General features: G+C 42.5%; 1 protein-coding gene across 2 annotated transcripts in view; it reads right to left on the bottom strand.

Moving 5' to 3' along the window:
* Positions 1 to 1,224: 1,224 nt before the first annotated feature.
* The window catches only part of trrap (transformation/transcription domain-associated protein), an 81,108-nt gene continuing 62,988 nt past the window's right edge, over positions 1,225 to 19,344 (bottom strand). Inside the window, exons 65-73 of one of the 2 annotated variants that reach the window (XM_025909677.1) lie at positions 17,035 to 17,125; positions 16,503 to 16,708; positions 15,588 to 15,849; positions 10,100 to 10,325; positions 9,588 to 9,805; positions 8,554 to 8,738; positions 6,853 to 7,056; positions 4,535 to 4,729; positions 1,225 to 2,345 (exon numbers count right to left, since the gene is read on the bottom strand). In XM_025909677.1, coding sequence (XP_025765462.1) covers positions 2,061 to 2,345; positions 4,535 to 4,729; positions 6,853 to 7,056; positions 8,554 to 8,738; positions 9,588 to 9,805; positions 10,100 to 10,325; positions 15,588 to 15,849; positions 16,503 to 16,708; positions 17,035 to 17,125 — 1,872 coding nt within the window. In that variant the 3' untranslated portion in view covers positions 1,225 to 2,060. The remainder of the gene's footprint in view (positions 2,346 to 4,534; positions 4,730 to 6,852; positions 7,057 to 8,553; positions 8,739 to 9,587; positions 9,806 to 10,099; positions 10,326 to 15,587; positions 15,850 to 16,502; positions 16,709 to 17,034; positions 17,126 to 19,344) is intronic. The other variant, XM_019362777.2, reaches the window with a different exon arrangement.

Here is a 19,344-nt window from a genome sequence, read left to right as displayed (position 1 = left end):
TGCAAAACTAATTATGTAAGGATGCTAATTACAGCATGGCAAAGTCGGGTTTTGTAATGTCTGGGAATTTGTGCTGCTGCATCAGGAGCATCAAACATGTTACAGTTATTGTTTGAAAAGGAGAAATGAATTTTTCCTTAAACACGTCCTTTATCATGTTGTTAGCTTGACAAAAACTTAGCCATATTTGAGGGTTTGGGGGTTGAAGCATGGTTAGGGTTAGGGTAGTTGCAGAGCTAGATGACTCCAAACATCTGACTCACAATGCGAGGAAACAAGACAATCTGAAATGAAGCTTCTTCAAATTTGAAAACATTTCCAAGAATGTGCTGAAGCCAAGAGAAATCCAAGAGGGGGAGGACAAAAAATCCAACATTTGTATAAACGATCACAGATGCTTTCTGTATGTACAAAAGCAAGCACCTCACAAAACACTACAGCCTCTTATCCACCGGTAAAGACGCTTACTGAAATGACAGGTACAAAGAAGGATGTTCACGGTGAATGTTGGAAACTAGCAGCTGCTGCGACTCACACACCAAACGCTTTTCTTTTTCTTGTGTGGATCAGAAACCTTTGGAGGAAGTGTGTAAACACGTTGCGAGGCAGAGACTGTGTTTCTATAGAGGCAAACAGAGATATAACCTTTGTTTATGAGTGCAGGCGGGCCGGCTGACAGTGTGTATAAGTCAAGCGAGGCCAGCCCACTCGGAGATCTGCTGGCACGCATTAATCAAGCACCGGCGGTGGGACGCCTCGCCACACCTCTGCAGGACTTTCTAACCAAAGCGACCACAAGGTTATTGTACCTCCACGAGACAGAAGGCACGCTCTGATTCAACACTGCTGGGAAGAACTGCCTCCCCATAAACGTCTGCTAACTGTGAACGGCGAGGATGACGGCAATAGACTTTTTAAACATCGGAGAACGGTTCGTCTGGAGTCATTTCACAGCAAGAGTTATTACAGCAATAATATCCAAGAGTGCGTCCTTCAGGGTGATTATGGCTGTGACAGTGATGCAATAGATGTGAGGCACAGAGGCACATTACTGGCTCTTATTGCTGTTTTACAACTCGTTTAAAAAAATGGGGAGAAGACTAATTGTTAGTTCTGCTTTATGGTAATTGTGAACACAGTTAAAACTCATTTTTGAGATTCATTGGTTTCTTTACAGTGTAAAGAAAACTGCAGGAGATTACAGGCAAAAGGAGCAAACACAGCTTCTCTATTAAAAAAAAGAGCATTTTATTACAATAAAATGCTTATTTACAAGGCAAGAGAGAATTCTTCTGTTGGAAACGGTACAGTACCTCTAAAAAAAATAAAAAAAAAAATAAAGGGGTGGGGGGTGCGAATAGCATACACAGGCAGCTTGGGAATGACATATTTGCATTACAGTGGTCATATAGCTTATTACAGCGCCAGCTGAATCCAAAAAAAATGTGGAGAACAGAAGCTTTTTAGACAGGAATCCTCTGACATCTTAAAACAGTTCAAGCAGTGGATGAAATAAAAATCAAAGAGCAACATCTGTTATTCACAGGACAACAATACTCCTCATTTAGAAGGTATAGCAAAGAAGCTAAAGGTTTGGGAGGACACATGACCATCTGAGAAGAAAATAAATCAGTGGAAACGTTGCAAGATCTTGATGTGTGTAAAACACATTAAAACACTTTATTTGTTGTTTGCAATTAGAAACTTCCACAAGTCTAAATGAGCGGGTACCTAAACAAATCCCTGTAATACCACTTTGTCACAGTAAAGAAAAGGGCCACTGACATTATGCAGGATCCCTGTCATTCTGATACAAAAATAAATATACAATGAAGGAGGCTTGTGTGTTTTTTCTTCTTTTAAAATAAAAATAAAAACGTAACTGTTGAGAACACAGGCAAGCTCTGACAACCAGGGCTTTTGTCTCAACGTGAATTCACTTTCCAAAGAGCAACATAGATGTAACGACCCTTGTCTGTTTTAATCAAACTAAAAAAAACTGTTTCCCCTTCATCCCGTGAACTCCACTGTGCCTTTTCTCCTCTCTCGCCTCCGATTTCTTAGAGCCAGGGGTGCCAGGCTGGATCCATGCGACACAGATTGTCGAGGCTGTTTGCTGCAGCCACCAGAGTGTTGACCTTACTCTCGCCTCCCTCGAACTGAGCCAGGTTATGGAGGCGAGTCATGATGGCCGTGACGGCCTTCTGGACCAGCGAGACCAACTGCTGGGAGTCCATGTTCTCTGGCTGCCCGGCTGGGGACAGGGGAATGGACGTGTCCTCCTGGGTCTTTTTGTGCCACGCGATGATCTCATCACGAAGGACGGCCTTCAAGATTCCGTCCACCTATGAGAGAAAGGAAATCAGGAGGTCACTTTCAGGAAACCGATTCGTTTTTTAAGAAATATATGAGGCCTAGAATTTAAAACATCAACATCCTGATGATAAAACATTCGATTACTAAGGATTGACCACATCAGGATGCAAACAGACTTTCTCTTTATATATTGCAATGCAACAAATGATGTAAAACTGAAGTTTTTATGCTGCAAACTACAGTCACAGAGTTTATATGAAGCTCTCAAATATATGATTATATGCCAGTCTCCTGGGCAGTGTGTTCAAACAGTCTGCCGTGGAAATGAGAGCAGTGAAACGTGACAAAAACCTCAGTTTATTTAAAGTCCCTTCTAATTTCAAACATACATATAAAACAAAGCTGTTAACTCCAATTTAGGGCATGCCAGTCATCTGCAGGGAAATCTCTGAGATGTTAACAGCTCATTACGGTGACACAGATCTGAAACGCATAACCATCAAAACCAAGACCTGGCAATCATCGGCTGACTATGTACACGCCGTTCCCTACCCTCACCTAAAGTGTTTATTCGGTTTCAGACAGCACTAGACTGTTTAAATAGTTTAAGGCTTCATAATATTTGAGTGGATGATTGTTAAGTGTTTGTGTTTTCCTGTGCTCTGTGGTAATGCCTCTCTGCTCTGGCCACAAGCAGCACTGGTCTCTGGCATTTGGTCTTAACTAGTTCACATTGTCAAGTGTTCTGTTTATTTGCATCTTAAGCGCTTCTGTGTCTGGAACATCAGTCAGACTTTAAGTATGAGCTTGACCCATACACAGACACTGCAGGCCTGTCATTACTGCCCTGCTTTACATATATTACACAACCCAATGACTGCTACTGTTTTTCACTGCTTTGTTTTTAGTTAAGCCTCAAACCTAAACCCAGAGGAAGTTCACCAAGTTTAAGTGCCAGGCAATATCCGGAGAGCGCTGCAGGAGCTTAAATTTGACAACAAACCGCAACGCTCGAGTCACCGCAAGCAACAGCAATGGCAGTCGACTGACCCCGCTTCTTCTAAAAGCTTCCAAGACTCATGTGAATAAGTTACATAAATTAAACAAATGTAATTTTTCAAATATATCTGAGATTTAAACGTAAACTCAACATTTTTGACAAGCTCGTGTTACTGAATGTTTTAACAGTGATGTGCTCCTTAATCTAAACTAGCCTAAAACTAACACAATGAGAGAGGTTTACAGTTAAGTCTTTTGTGCGATGGTATGTAGAAGCCAATCATCTGTGTCATCTTCTGTGTTATCTCATTAACAAACTGCAACTTCTAAGGCTGAAAAATGAGGCCAACATTGAAGCGACAAAAAGTGTAGTTCCTCAAACCACCACTTGAGGTTTGCTGCAGAAGTGAGTAAATCTCCTCAGGCTTGCATTTTAAAACAACTACCTTCAGGGATGAAGTTGACATGTTAGCCTCTGGAGGTCATTTTTCCCCTCATAAGAACTGATTAAGGCATAAAATTAGGGGCATGGCGGCACTAATAAACAGGCCGAGGTTGTAGCCAGAAGCAATGTGATAGACCTCACCTGTGCTGAATCACTGAACTGGATCTCACAAATATTATTCCAAGCCCTGAGGTACAGACCATCCAAAAAGCAAGTAGTCTTTTAGTAAGTGTGTCCTTGTACTGAACCCGTAGTGATTATGCGTACTGTACCGTTTTCAGCTCATAATTTAGCATTTTATTAGTTTGTCCAAGTACGGTCATCCAGTCAACCTGGTTTGGATATGCATCATAAAAAGTGAAAGTGATTCAAAAGTGTCCCTCTCACCCATCCACTAAAGTTAAAGCTCCAATCACAGGCTGTAATCAATCCATTTATTACTTGCTAAAGTACAGGATTTCAAAATGCTTTAACTCCATGGCCAATCAAAACACACAGACTGTTAGAAAGAGCAGATTCATGAGTTTCATGTCGTTGGCAGGCAGCGTAACAGCAGCAGCGGCTGCAGTGACTCCAGACATGCTTGCAAAAGTATGATTATCGTATGGATGCATGCCGTGCGCCTGGAGGGGGACACAATGAGCACTAAAGTTTTTGTTTTCAAATTTACTGCAAGCTTCTATGTCTATTACCCATTACTTTAAGAAGCCTTTCTGATACACTATGTAGTGTATTTACAAAAAGAAATTTAAAAAAAGGAAGCAGACGTGGTACCTTAAAGTTTGGCTGTGCAAAGCACCGAGCCACAGCAATCATCGAGGCGGTGAGTGGGCCAGAGACGCCGATGGTGGTCAGGAACTCGGAGATGTTTGGCGTCAAGCGGAATGGAACGGGGCGATTAGCATCCAGGTCACCCGTGGCGTCATTGATGTCGAAGCGGAAGTAAGAAACGTTGAGCTTTCCTGTGTCCTGAAATCAGAGGAGGAAATAAACAACTTTTATACAATGGCAAAAAACAAAAAATAATCAGGAAACATCATGTTCTGCAGTTTACTCCACATTCCTTTAACCACATTAGCACCAAGAAAACAACTCATCTTCAGTAAAGCTGGGAGAGCTACAAAACAAGCTCATGCCAACAAAATGGCTGCCATTATTGATCTTCATGTCCCAGAAACAGTAACATGTCAAACTATCCGCAGCACAGCATCTATAATCCTTAACTCACCTCCCCTGCCCCGTCCCCCTCCCCCTTTGCTCTCTGCTGACTTAAATATATACGGCCGAGTTTCATCTTTTAAGCCTGCATTTATGTGCGAGAAGGCCGCTACACAAGCGGCCATTCCAGGAAAGATAAGCTGCCTTATATGAAAAAGTGAGTAGCTCTGACAGCTTTATAGCAGAGCATTTCATTCTAGCTCGTGCTCGCTCTCCTCCTCCTCTGTCTCGCTTTCCCTCCCTCCCTCTTTCTCCTTAACACCCCCCCCCTCTCTCTCACCTACATTTCATTTGCTCCTCCAAGCCCCAGCAGAGGGCCTAGAGGCAGTGGGCTGAGACACCAGCAACTCCCAGAAGGCACAGATAAGCCTGCAGACTGTTGGCTGTGAAGGCAGCGCTCAGAATGCTAAAGCACCAGACTAGTGGTCAGCGATGGCTTCATTTAGAGGCCGGTGTGAAAGGAATGATGCAACATTAGTGTGCCAAGTGAAGTGACTCCGGGCTGCGGGCTTGACGGTGAGAAATCTCAGATAGTGGACAAATTCCACAACAAATGCCAAAGAGTGAAGACACTTAACAATGTAAGGAAATTCAACTAATTCTCAAGACATGCTGGGATGCTTTTACTGAGCCGTTTTTTCACAATGGTGTAAGAATAAATGTAAAGTATCATACTGGATGATTTGTGTTGCAAAATGAAGATGAATGTTAAGAAAAGGAGGGTTATTGTTGATATTTTGATACAACATTTGCCTGCAAACTATAAATGATGAAATAATGCCTCAAATGTCATTAAGACTGGCCCATTGTTCGGTGTTCTGCCGATTAAATGAAGATGTTGGATAAAAACGTTGCCACTGACGTCCATTTCCATCGTCACTGTATGAGCTGAATAATGGCACACGCCCACTGTGCTGCTCTGCACCATCCAGAAAATAATATAATTTCCTTGAGAAGCTCCTGTTCATTTATTGAGCTGTTGATGTCATGTGTCATTGTGACTGGTGGAGCTGTTCCAGGGTGATGATACAAGTGATCTGACTGACAAATAGCGAATTTATTAAGCACCACGCCCTCCAATTTATATTCAGTGTCAGTGAAGATGCCACACTGCCTGTGGTCTTTGTACTTGTTGTTGATGTGTAGTTAAACTTGGGCTTATAAATGAATTAAGGACCTATAAACATTGTGTAGCAGTATGCTTGGTGCTGATTCCTAATTGAGCTCTATATGAGTCAACCTTAAGTAAAATACGGTCTCTATTTAGTCAAGATGAGGCACTGCCGCGGGTTGTGATGTCCCGTCCTTGCACACACACTCTCAGTTTGTGTGTGTGTTTGTATGTGCATACACTCTTCGCAACAAAATCCTCCTGTGTCTAATGGGATCTGTGGAGTGGAACAGGCAGAAAGGGGGCTTAATACTAGTGCTTAGCTGCCCGGAGGAACGCCTGTCAGCAAAGGCCGATTAGGATCAGAGGGGAGGGGTGGCCGACTGACACAATCATCTTTAATAATGACTTTGAGAAAGCCGCCTGCAGACCCTGAGCAGCAGACAGATGTGTGGAAGCGCACACAAACATGGCCTCTTCAAATTGAAACGTCTTTGATAGCTGAGCAGTGGGACTGAATATAACGCTCTGTCAAAACATCCTTTGCATTGACAGCGGCTGGCTGACTGATAGGCCTAGCGTGAATGTCATGGGGGACAATGGTAATTCATACAGCCTGATATGGAGAGGGTAATGGAGATCTATTAATGCATCTAAGAGTGTGTATATCTATTGAATTTGCCCCTGTCAAACTGATTCCACTTTCTCCTTCACAGGAAGTCCAACACATGGCTGTTTGTGTGTGTTTGTATGCATTCCCCACCTGTGCTATCTGCAGCATCTCAGGGTTGAGTCTGTTGAGGTGGAGCATGAACTCTGCCAGACCAATGAGGGCCAGCTGGATGGTGAACATCTTTCGGAACGTCCAGTAATCAGTGGCGTTGGGGAACGTGTGGAGAGCCCACTCCTTCAGCATGCTGCGGGGAACCATGTTGCCCTGCACCTCTTTGAGAATGTCCCTCAGGACCTGGAAGTATACCATGAACAGGGATTGGAGGTTAGGTGGGCAGGTTCTTCTTTATTTGACACATCAATTGTCTTTTGCCATCATTATGAATTGCACCAGAGGTTTTGGTGGGTTCTCTTCAACAGCGTTATCTGACTATAGGAACATCTCCTGTGTGATCCCATCAGGAACCTCAGCGATACCCATGTTAGGAACCCCCCTCCCCCATATAACAGAGTGACATAGTGTGGGATGTCTTTGAAAACCACTTCTTAAATCTCAAGAACTCTGTTGGCAACTGGGCACTAAACTCAAGGTTTTGAGCCCAACACTAGGACACTAGTGCTTTGTTTCCAACATTTCAGTTCTACACTAGCTCACAGTACTGTTACTGTTAGTGCTAGTAATACTGCTAGTGCTAGTGTTAAGTGGCAATGCTTGCATCCTGAAGAGCAAAAGATTTCCCAAAGTGAAGCAGCAACACTTTGCTAATTCGGCTGCAGCTAACAACCCAAACGCAGGCTAGCTTGCCCGGCTAACCTGTCATCATTTCCCCCCTTAGCTGAGAGGGAATGGCCAGTGAGTGGTTCAGCTTGTGCACAGCTCAATCAGGATCACAAACCATACTGTTGCAGTGGGTCTATGACGATTACTTTGTCATTTCTTCAGGTCTTGGCTTATAACTCAAGGTGTATTTGGCAGCTATTTCATAAAGTTACAGTGGTTTTGAGGGGAAGACCATAGGCTAGCATTATGTGATATGGCATTTCAAGAATACTGCATGCCTTAAATTACTCACAGAAACAACTGGCTCCATTGTGAGACCTTCCCGTAGTATTAGCTGCCCTCTTCAGTTCCCCATTTGAACCCCTATAACAGGTTGATTAAAAATGCTTTCCTTGAAGACAGCCCTATTGATTACTTTAGCCTCAGCTAAGCGTGTTGGGGGGATCCATGCTCTCTCAGTGCATCAGACATGAATTCAGTTCTCCCTAGATAACACAAGGGTCAGCATGCAGCCTAACCCCACCTTTATCTTCAACGTTATAGGCGTGCTCCCCTATAGATCTGCCTGCCTTTTATCTGCCGGCAAAAGGTGGCAGCTAAAAGTGCATTAAGCTCAGCAGGTGTAGGAGAGAGTGAAGTGAACCAAGAGCTAACAATCTAATATTTTTGCAATTAGATGACATAACAGCTTGCAAAATCAATTTGTTCTTTTCACTTTATTTCATCACTTTTTAGAGAAAATCCTCCCCATCCAGGGAAAACTGAAATCTCCACAATTGCAGATTTTCAAATTAACTTGGGGTTTGAGGGTTTCTTTTCAGGCTGAGAAATTAGTGCATTTGTTATGCTACATTAATCATTTAATATCAATTATTTAAAAATACCCACAGAGCTGAAAACAATTTTCCCCTTAGATGATTAAAAGTTAAGTTTAGCTCAAGTGTGATGTGAAATTTCAAATCAGACACTCTGGATGCATGTTAATGCAGAACAGTACCACAAAGCAGTTACCTGGTGGCTAGCTTGTGTGCCTCTAGCCTGCACAGTGGCCAGGCGATCGTAGTACCGGGAGATAGGGTTGTCATGTTCGATGCCCTTCTTGGCACAGCGCTGCTTGTAGATTTCTACCAGTGACAGAGATGAAGGATTGTCCTCAACCAGCCGCATCTGAGGCGACACTGCCACCACTCGGGGCACTGAAGAGATGGAAGAAGGGAGAAGGAAAAAAGGTGGAAAACAGGCAAAGGAGAGCAGAGGAAGGAAGTAAAACAGAAGGAAGCACAAGAGAGAAAAATAAGTAGGGAACACAGCCACATGAGTGACACAGAAACTGTAAATATTTGTCTCTGCTTGCTAGATAAACTCTGATTTGCCATTGGAAACCACTACCTTAAACCTGCAACTAAAATACTCTGGAGTTTGGGAAAAACAACACTGAATGCATGCCTTCAGTCAACACCAAGCAGGGTCAAAGAAGCTAAAAGGCTGTGCACAGGGCACAGTAGAAGCAGTCCAAACACTTACATACAGTGACACCTCAAATCAAATCAATACCAGCCATTCATGTTGGAAGGAACTGGGTTGGTATGGGCTGTTTAATGTTGTGTGCAGATTTCCCCTTAAAGAAACCAGCGAGCATATAAATGTATAAAACAAACATCTGCAGAGAGGCAAACCTCTTATGTAATCTCCTCACATAAAGATACACTAAGAAATTGGTTAAAAAGCAGTATTTTCCAATATTGGCCATGTTGACTGATAATGATATACCGACAAGACATAAGATTACATGTTTTTATGGCTCAGTGTTCAAAAGTATTTATATGAAGGTCATTTATTTTAAGATTGAAGATGTCTTTGTTTTCCTGGCATTAAGGAGGAAAAAAACAACTAACAGGAAAAATTACTGGGATTAGTTACCAGCCAAAATATTATTTTAAACATCAGTATCAAGCCACAATTTCACAATCAGGAAATCTCTAAAGAAAATCATCCCGATTCCCTTTCTATTCCTAAAATGCGCCCATGCCTCATTTTAGTCATACCAGTAAAGAAGAGGTGCCTCTTGGTGGTCTCCTTTCTCTTCTCAAGACAAGGGTTTAGGAGCCGGAGAAGCTGCAAGACTCTTTCCTCTCGACGTGACTCAGTCAAGCAGGCATCATTCATCACCAGGTAGGGGTAGATCTTTCCATTGTGGCCGCGGATGTAGAGACGGCGTGCCGCGGTATTGTGTTTCTGAACAATTTCCACTCTGGGCATGAATCTGTAGAGCGTTTCAGAGGAACAGAATCAGAGCATTAGAGTGTTACAGTGTGGGAGAGAGGAAGGGTAGGACAACTGTGATACAAGAATGGCACTGGAGTACATGTGGAAGCAGGAATTTAAAATGAAAGGCTTTAAGATCAGGATAAAATCCCCGGGGGGGAAGCTCCAGTAAAAGCAGGTCAATCTGACAATCGTTAGCCACTTAAATAATTTACTAAGTACCAACCATGACTACAGCAAATTCCACATGTGCTTATTAGCCCGGCTGCACTCGTGTAGAATAATGATGTACCTTGCAATCTTGATGTAGTAGTGTGTGGGTTTGGGCATTAGGAATTCGCCCGGAATCTCAACTTCAGCTGTCTGTGCAGAGAAATTGCTGAGGAAGCGACACTTCTCCTCAATGAGGAAGAACTTGGGCAGCTGTTTGGTTTTCGCCTCCAAAATCTTGATCCACTTCTTTAGCTTGGAGATGAGATTGTGAAGCTTCATGGAGCCTGGCACACTGAAGTCAAAGTCTGTAAGGATGGAGAATAGTTATTTCCTTTACCCATTCATAAAAAACAAAACACAAAAACAAACAAAAAAAACAGAAAAAAACTTGACTTGTAGTGAAAGCAGCTTTTAAACAACAGGTCCTATGACAGTTTGATGTGAAGATAACTGTATAAAACCAGATGCAACCTTTGAAAGTTGTCAGATATAATCTGCATGTGTGCATGGGGAAAAAGGAGTATGTTACAGTTGTCCCTCCTAAATGAACTATCCTCAAATTGCCCTTCGGCAAGACATTAATCCCCTAAGTGTTCCAGTGGACCTGCTTTACATCACCAGCAGGACAAGACTGTAAAACTGAACAGTTTCCGTGCGTGTGACCTTTAACCACCAAGCTATATACACAAAATTTAAAATCATTTTTAAAACTAACTTCGCTAAAGCTTGAAACCTAGAGACCAATCTGCAATCTGAGGACATTCCTACTCAAAGCAAAGTAAAACATAACGAAGAATAAAAAAGGAAAATATATTTCAAAGCTTATAGATCAAATGACATTTCAGTGTGAAGTTTGCAAAGTCTCTTTGAAACCACATATTAAGATTAATTGCAGTAAGATCTGGGTGTTGTTCTAATCCAGTAACTAAAAACACCTTGTTTTTACTCTTATGGCCTACGGCACGGCAGCGGTAACACAAATTTACATCTGGGAAACGGCCTTTTTAAATATTATGTTGCACTGTTGCCCACTCCACTCCAGCAGTGCCTTGCTTAAGGGAACGTCACAGATAAGTTATTCATGGCAGCACAAGGAGAACTGTTTGCTCTATTGACTTAAAACTCCCTGTCGGAGGCCAGGAGCTGATTAAATTAGTGCTATAAAAATGAGAGTCTTAAAGTATTAAATTCCTGTTTCAAGTCACAACTCATATTCCACATAACATATTGAGATGAGCTGCAGCAATAACAACGGAAGGAGGGGAAGTGAGCCAAGCAGGTTTTCCATTTTAGAGTAAAGCCCCTAGGACAATTCTGAAACACGAACACACACACACACACACACACACAGATGTGCACTCGACTACCTCTCCTATTTCAGTACACCCTGTTGTGCCGCCTGTTATAATGAATCCATGAAACTGCAAGGCCTTGCCATTTCAAGCCCGTTCAATCTCTCCCAGAGTGAGACCTCCTAATACTTTAAATAAGCCCTTTAAAACAGCCAATGTTCTTTTCGGAGTGGCCCTATTTCGCTATCCGTCTGCCTGCAATTCACCTGCCTTGATAGCAGAGGTAAAATTGAAACAGTCCTGTGAAAATTGCAGCCCGACAACAATTCAGCACCATAAAAGTGTATAATGCTTACAAATAGAAAAGGCGAGGCATGCGCCACTGTTTCAAAGCCATGAGGCAATACAGTAATATCATTCCATCTTCATCAAATATAAAACGTTCCCTCTGTTTAAAACTGGAGAACCGTCACAATTCATTTAAAAAAATAAATAAAAAAGCTTAGCGTTTAACATGTTATCATACATGAGCTATCTAATACTTTTCCTGATAGAATCAGAGATTAACAGCTCACCTTTCATCATAAAATTTAACTGCTTCAGTGTGGTAGTCATATCTATTATGTTTAGGACTCAATGTGTGAAGAGAGACTATACAACCCTGGGCCACTCACAGTAACTGAAATCGACACATTGCTCATTTTGACTAAGATCCAAATTGGAAACATTTAGTGTCATTTGCAGGCCGTCATTAAAAGGCAAACAAGATACAAGTTGTACAAACTGTGGTTACGTCAATTTTAAGAGAGTGGACATATTCTCTCTTTTTCATGTATTTAAATCCTGCTCCTCAGATGTGTGCCAACAATGTAAGTAGAGTCTGTTGCTGAGAAAAAACTTCAGGATTGCTCTGTACCGGGTGCAATACTGAAAGTGAGTGGATAAGGGAATTATTTTCAGTCCCCCTGAACTTATATTTGACCCCTGCTTGGTGGGGAATAGGATGCTGAGAAAAAGAGTGCAGTGTGGAAAGTAGCCAGGCTGTTCTCTGACCTGTGTGTAGAAATCAGTGCTGCTATTCTGCCTTACCTGGCCGTGCCAGATGGTCTACACTGCTGAAGCCAGGTTATAGATTGTGGAGCTGGAGGTGGGCCACCTTTCTATACAGAACCATCATTTCTTCATGTACTGTCCTGGCCTTGGCTTGTGCCTGGTTGACTTTTCTGTACCCAGTAAACTCTGCTTTCTTATGGCAGACTGGTGAGCTAAAGTTTTAAAGGTTTCAGAGGTCGCCAACATGCAGCATGTTTACATTTAAGACTTCTGACTAAAGACTATATAAAGTTACACAGGTGCTAAGCCAAACTGTTCCATTTAATTATAACACTTAGATTTAACTCAGCAAGACAAAAGTCTAACCAAGAGGCAAAAAAATCAAAATCCAGGAAATGTGTCTGTTTTTGTTTTAAATATATTAAAAACAAAAAACCTTTTCTAACAAAGGTCTCTGGAAGAGATCCACTGCTAAAACAGTAACTCATGCAAATAGCATTCTTCGTAATTGGATTTGAATGCCTCCCTGCTGCCAAATGTTATATGTGCACACATAAACCCATATTTTCCGGCCCACAAACCCTGTGAAAGCGAGTGAGCCACTAACGTGGTGCAGGGAATGGGAGCTTGGCTGCTCTGCAGTTCCGTAAACCCTGTTTGTTCCACTCTGGAGGGCTTGTGTGGTTTCGGTCTCTGTCGGCCCTGCTCCCGCGTAGCCGTGGGGACAGCTGCCTAGTGACGGTCGGCAGGCACCCTGCGAGGCAGAAGCCCTGGTGACGCCTAGCTGCGTGAGCACAGCTGGCGCCGTAACATCTGGTAAGATTCATCATCAAAGTGCTCATTCTGAGTCTCGCTCTGTCTTGTTTGTGTTGTTCATTCAATCAGTCTGTATGCAGCTCCCCAGCTTTTACCCACCAAAGCCACCACACCTGTCTTCATGGTTTCTCACCGACTTCACATTAGCTTCCTCCTCTCTCTTCTTCCATCATGTATATTAATCTCGGTCATTTTCTATGTTCATCAGGTCTGGTTAACCTGCATTACTACTTCTTATTCTGTTTTAGTAAGGAGACATTTTCCCCCAGCTGCTTTTCATTCACTCGCTCTCCTTGTCCTCCGTCTCAGGGCCAAACACATTAGCCGCACTGGCCTGGCTCAGTACTAGTTAAACGGGAATAGCAGATGAGACTAAAGAGCAGGCAGGAGGAGTTGTTTGGAAATGCAACAAATAAAAGGAGGCGCGAGTTTACTGTGGATGCAATTCAGAAAGAAAGCAGAAGAAAACACAAAGGTTTATGTGAACACTGAAACCTGGAGGGGACTTGCAGATGGTCCATGTTTAAACTGGGTCCAGTGAACTGTGGTTCAACTCCCTTATGTAACGCGGGAAAACAGACACGTGGCTTCTAAAAAAACAGGAGAATGATTGTTTTGAGGTAACGTCTCAGAGGGAGTCTTGGCTAAACTAAAACTGCACCTGTCTTGCTGCATTCCACAGCTTTCACATGAATCTGAACACGCAGGCCAAAAACTAACCACAGGTTTCATTTACTGCCTTATAAGCATACACAGTGCATGACAGGAATTCTTCTTTTTAAGTGTGTTAATCCAAAACTGGGAACAGATCAGAAACTTCCTCTTGTTGCAGAGTCTCATTCAAGCCATTAGTGTCCATGTCTAAGCACTGCAGAGAAAACATCAGGAAAGTAGAAAGAATTTTCCAAGGCTCCAGGATATAAAAAAGAGGGAAATTCAAAGAAATAAACTACACGCTGTCTAGAATTCAACTGTTAATGGGCCATCTCAATTATGGCATTCTATTTGACATTAATGTGCCTGACACTGGAGGTCTGCCATCAAGTAAAACAAAATACAGACAAAAAAAACCAAAAGATTAAAAAAAAAGATGCAACTGGACAAATTCAGTAAATTCTTTTCATTGCCGCTGTATCTGAGGACTTTAGTGAATCCACACTGACAGTAGTTGTTTATGTTAGTAATTCACAACCAAATCTATTCCTCGGTAAGTTTTCTATAATAAGAACAAAAATGCCAACCATTATATATCAGGAAAAATATTTTATCATTATGCTACAGCAGCAGAAGAGAAAGCAGACTTTTTAATTCACCTACTTCTGCCAATACTGTATGAGCTAGATTTGGTTTTGGCACAGCAGACACCTGGTAAACAATGCTCAACAACAACAACAACAATACAGCAAGTACAAGTTTCAACAACAAAGCACCTGACTACTTACGAAACATTTACATTTCAGTAAAATGCCTCGTTTAACCAACACAATTTTATGGAAAGAATTTTTACTCAACTTTTTGTGGTCTGTAAAACCTGAACTGAAAACCGGCTTCACCCTCATATAAAACCTCGCAAGAAATAAAGTTGTTCGTTACAGGGTATTTCAATAAGTTGATAGAGGGTTTTACAGACTTTTGAAAACCCCCAATGAAACCAGAGAGAGCTTGAAATGTTTTGCAGCTTCCAAAAGAGCAGGAGGAAAACAAGTCTTCTGCTTTACATCATCAAACTTTGACTAGTTGTTGATATCATCACCGCAATGCTGCACAAGCTTAGAATAGAAATGCTGCTGCCTTGTGTATAATCAAAACCGGCGTGGGCGTGTGTACACGCAGTGTAATAAAGGCACAGACAGACACACATGCAAACACCTCTTTCTGTCCAGTCACCAGCCCCAATCCCTCCCTAAAATCCAATCATCTAGTTGGAAACTTTAATTACATTGTAGAGAGCCAGTGCTCCAGCTGCTCCAAGCGACAGCGGCAGCCTGCTCTAGCACAGATATGAGCTGCACGAGTGTCTGTGTAGATATAATGTGACCGGTTCAATATATTGTTACAAAGGCCAGCCGTACACCTGACTTATCATTTAAATGAGTATAGACGTACAGTCGCACAAGTGCTGCTTTTGTTTGCTGAAAGGCGGCTGGTGTCTGGTGAGGGGCTTCAGTGAGAAGAGTTAGGTGTTGTTGGTCTCACTACGTGGCCACTTGTCACACCTTGTCATACTCTCACAAAACAGCTCCCCCCCCACATTTTATGTCTTTTCATATTCACTCAATGGCTCTGACGAAGCTTGAAAACTGAAACTGAATGTAAACATGGAGAAACAACCTCAAACAAAAACTTCTTCAGTGCTTTGCCTTTCTGTATAGCTCTATTTGACAGTATTTATAAAAGCCAACCAACCTGTTGTGAACTGCCCCTTCATCTTTTGGAAAACAGGATCCTGGGCTGTGGCCTGGGCCCGGCGGGCCAGAGACTCAGAGGCAGCGCTGGAGAACATGTTGGAAACATTGGAAACGTTCTCCAAGCCGACGCCAAAGGTGCTAACTAGCTTCTTGACAAAGTTGAGTGTGTGGGGTGTGATCTTGGCATCAGACACTGCACCACTCTTTTCAAAGGCCACTGAGTAACATTTTGCCAGGCCCTGCTGAAGCTGCCTTAAAACCTGCAGAGAGAAGAAGGAAGAAGAGAGAATAAAGAAATGCTGAAATGATATGGGAATTATTAGAGATATCCTTTCCTTCTTACAGACTTTGACATAAGTCATTTCCTCAGGAAAAAAAAAAGATGTAGCAATGTGACCAAATTGAGGGAAAGAAGGAAGGCAATGACTATGTTTCCCCTGCTTGCCCAGTGGAATGATGCATAGAGCCTGCAGCTGCTGCCCAGTGCCCCTGATCATCACAGGTAATCACACAGATACACACACATAACATCAGACTTCCAACCCTAAATCCCTCGCCCCCATCCTACACGCTCACAGCACCCATCCATCACTTGTCTTCTCCCCTCTTACTGCATCACTGTCTGCCAGACTTCCCCCTACAGCACAAAATAGCTGCTGTGGTTGGAAGCTGCTTAGCAAGGCTAAAACTATTTAAAAGTGCATCAAGTTCAGTTTGGACAAACGCACCTCATTATATGATGCATACATGCTTAGCTTTAGAGTTTCACATGACCCTCATATACAGAAGATGTTCGAACTGTCATACATGAAAATGCTCAATGGCAGCTGTAATATTTTCTCACCTTCTGATCCTAGGCTGCACATGCTGCAGCAAAATCTGTTCTGCACCTTTTATTACTATTTTTCCTCACCTCTTCATGCCAGTTCTCTCTGAACCACACCATCTGGTCTACAATGCCCTCCAGGGAGGAAAGGAGTGTGGGGTGTAGCTCCCGCTGCATGTGCATTATACGGCTGCAGCGCCACATCGGGGCAGTGGCCCTGATTGGCCCTGGGTCTGAGGCCCCTGAGTGAGGCTGGGCCCCAACTGAACTGGGCTGCTGCTGTCCAGATGAATCTGGGAGAAAAGAGTGGAAAAGAGGAGAAAGCAGTTGAGAAATGATGGATTAGAAGAATGCAGAAAAGCAAAAAAGCGGGAAAAACACAAGATGAGGCCAATTTAACACTGTCCTGATAAATTATTAATAGATAAATGTGAAGGTAAAGTTACACCGCTAAGCATATTCCAAACATATTTTCTGCGCCTATACGTGCTTTCAAACTTCACATGTTAAAAAAAACAACAACCAACAAACCAGACAAACCAACAAACAAAAAAACACTTTTTATTGTTCAAAGTGTGCTAAATCAGGCAACACACTACACGCACTTATGTTTACTTACCACTTTTGTAGCGTTCCCTCTGCTCGATCTTGAGAGTCAGGTAAAGGGTGCGGATGGGGAAGTAGACAGCCTGGGGGTACACTCGTCCCACCTAGCAGATAAAAGAGGGTCACAGATTACATTTCAAAGACTCCCCCTAAGGACTGCAAAGGAGAGAGAGGGGTGGGGGTGTAGATAGAGGTAAAGAGGGAAGCGATAGAAAGAGAGACAGTGAGAGAGGGACAGAGAGATACTGTATATGTGTCAGGGTGAGAGAGTGAAAGAGAGAGATCATACAGATACTGCCAAAGACCTGTGCTCTTACAGAGGGGGTGTTTGAAGCTTTGAGTCAGTGGAGTTAGGGGAGTTAAAAACATGTCATGGCTGAGCTACAAAACTCAATGTGACTGATGATGAAACTGCCTTCAAGACTTCCAAGAAAAGTCACCGACACCACTGGAAGAGTTAATGGTCAAAGTTGGGACATAAGAGGTTATGAGTTTTAAACGCACAGCAAATTTACCTTTAAGTTACTGGAGTGCAAATCCTTTGATAAGTAATACACCAGGTGAATTCAATGGTCATCTTTTATGTATGATTTATGTATCTGTACTAAGCAGTGTTGGGTAAGTTACTTTAAATGAGTAACTGAGTTACATTACTAGTTACTTCCATCAAAAGTAACTCAGTTACTTCAAGTTACTCGTTACTTTCAAAGTAACTAGTTACTAGGGAAAGTAACTTTGATTTTACTCTTGTTAATTTCTTTTGCTTTCGTAACTGGATACCCAGCAAGATTGCCAGTCTTCTAGCTTGCTTACTTGCCAGAAGTGCACTGTGCCACCTACCAATAGAAAGGAAAAGATAATGTGCATATTTCCATGAGAGAAATCCCACACCTGGACCGTTGTTGACCGCCGTCATGATTCTAGCCTACGTCACAGCGTCATGTGCGCTTTTTACATCCAACACAAAAACTGTCAATCGTTTATTGTAAGACTCAGATAATTATTTTTTTAAAAGCTAAACATTTTAAATGAGAATAAGAAAGAAAAGTATTTCCTTGTGCCCCCCTTTCCCTGTTAATGCCCTACCTGGCCCCCTCGCAACACTTTGCTAGACCCGCCCCTGCACAGTTACCAGCTGTCAGCTACTTAGAAAAGGATCCTGGTGTTATTTGTCTCTCAGAAACAGTTGATAACTTCCCTTCAACTAATTCATGTCACCTAAAAGGTAAACCTGTTTCTCCATCACCTGTTCAGCTCTGATGATTCAGTAAGGACATCTCCTGGTTTCATCTTCATGTTTCCCTCTCACCAGATAACCAAACCAACATCATGACCAGCAGCTTTTACAGCTGTGGCTCCAGCAAACACCAACTGATACTAGAAGTTAATATTAAATAAATTCTAACAACAGCTGATCAAGCTTAAACGTGCTGCTGTTGTTTAGCGAGACATCCGCTGGTTTCCTCTTTCTGGCGCAAAGTGGGCGATAAACAAACTAGAGAGAAAAGCCGATCAGCTGATCATTGATCAGTTTCATGATTGAAGTAGAAACAGGAGAGAGAGGGGAGAGAATGAGAGAAGAAGAGGCAGCTGTGCAGCTTCAGCTTTGTGTCCTTTTCGTTGTAGCTGAAGTCCGGGACAAACTGTGTTCCTTTTCACCTCAGTACGAAACGCGTAATATTTTCTCTGAATACCAGACGATTCTGTTTTTTACGGGACGGTTGGCAACTTTAATAATTAACCTTATGAACAAAATAAAGTTCAACATCAGTAACATAGCACCCACCCAGCTGTATAGAAACTCCGTCATGCTAGCTAGCACGCAGTACGAAAAAGTCAGCATAACGAAAATAAACTCCACCTAAACTTGGTTTATATCTGACCCAGATAGACTGCAGGTCATAACTTCTTACCTGAAGTTCAGTTCACCTGACACTCGGACGGGCGGCCGCTTCGGGTCTCTCCTCTTGCCTCCCCTTTCTCTCATCCACCTGCTGGCCTCCACCACTTGCTAATGTTACTGAATCTGTGGAAGCTCCGCGATATCCACCACACGAAGTAACGAGTAACGAGCCTATCTAAATCCCAGTAACGAGTAACGCGTTCCTGATTTTGGCATAATAACTAGTTACCGTGCTCGTTACCACAATAATGACGTATTTACTGTAACGCGTTACTTAATAACGCGTTAGTCCCAACACTGGTACTAAGCCACTGAGCCATCCATTCTACCATCAAAGTATTGTGTTTTTAAAAAACAAACAATCAGTGAACTCAAATTGTTGGTATGTGGGATAAATTCTTCTTGATGTTGTATTTTTCT

The sequence above is a fragment of the Oreochromis niloticus genome, linkage group LG8 (assembly GCF_001858045.2).
Source record: "Oreochromis niloticus isolate F11D_XX linkage group LG8, O_niloticus_UMD_NMBU, whole genome shotgun sequence".
In the NCBI taxonomy this organism is placed as follows: Eukaryota; Metazoa; Chordata; class Actinopteri; order Cichliformes; family Cichlidae; genus Oreochromis; species Oreochromis niloticus.
Note: the sequence above shows the minus strand (reverse complement) of the source record. Positions and strands in the feature narration are given on the sequence as shown.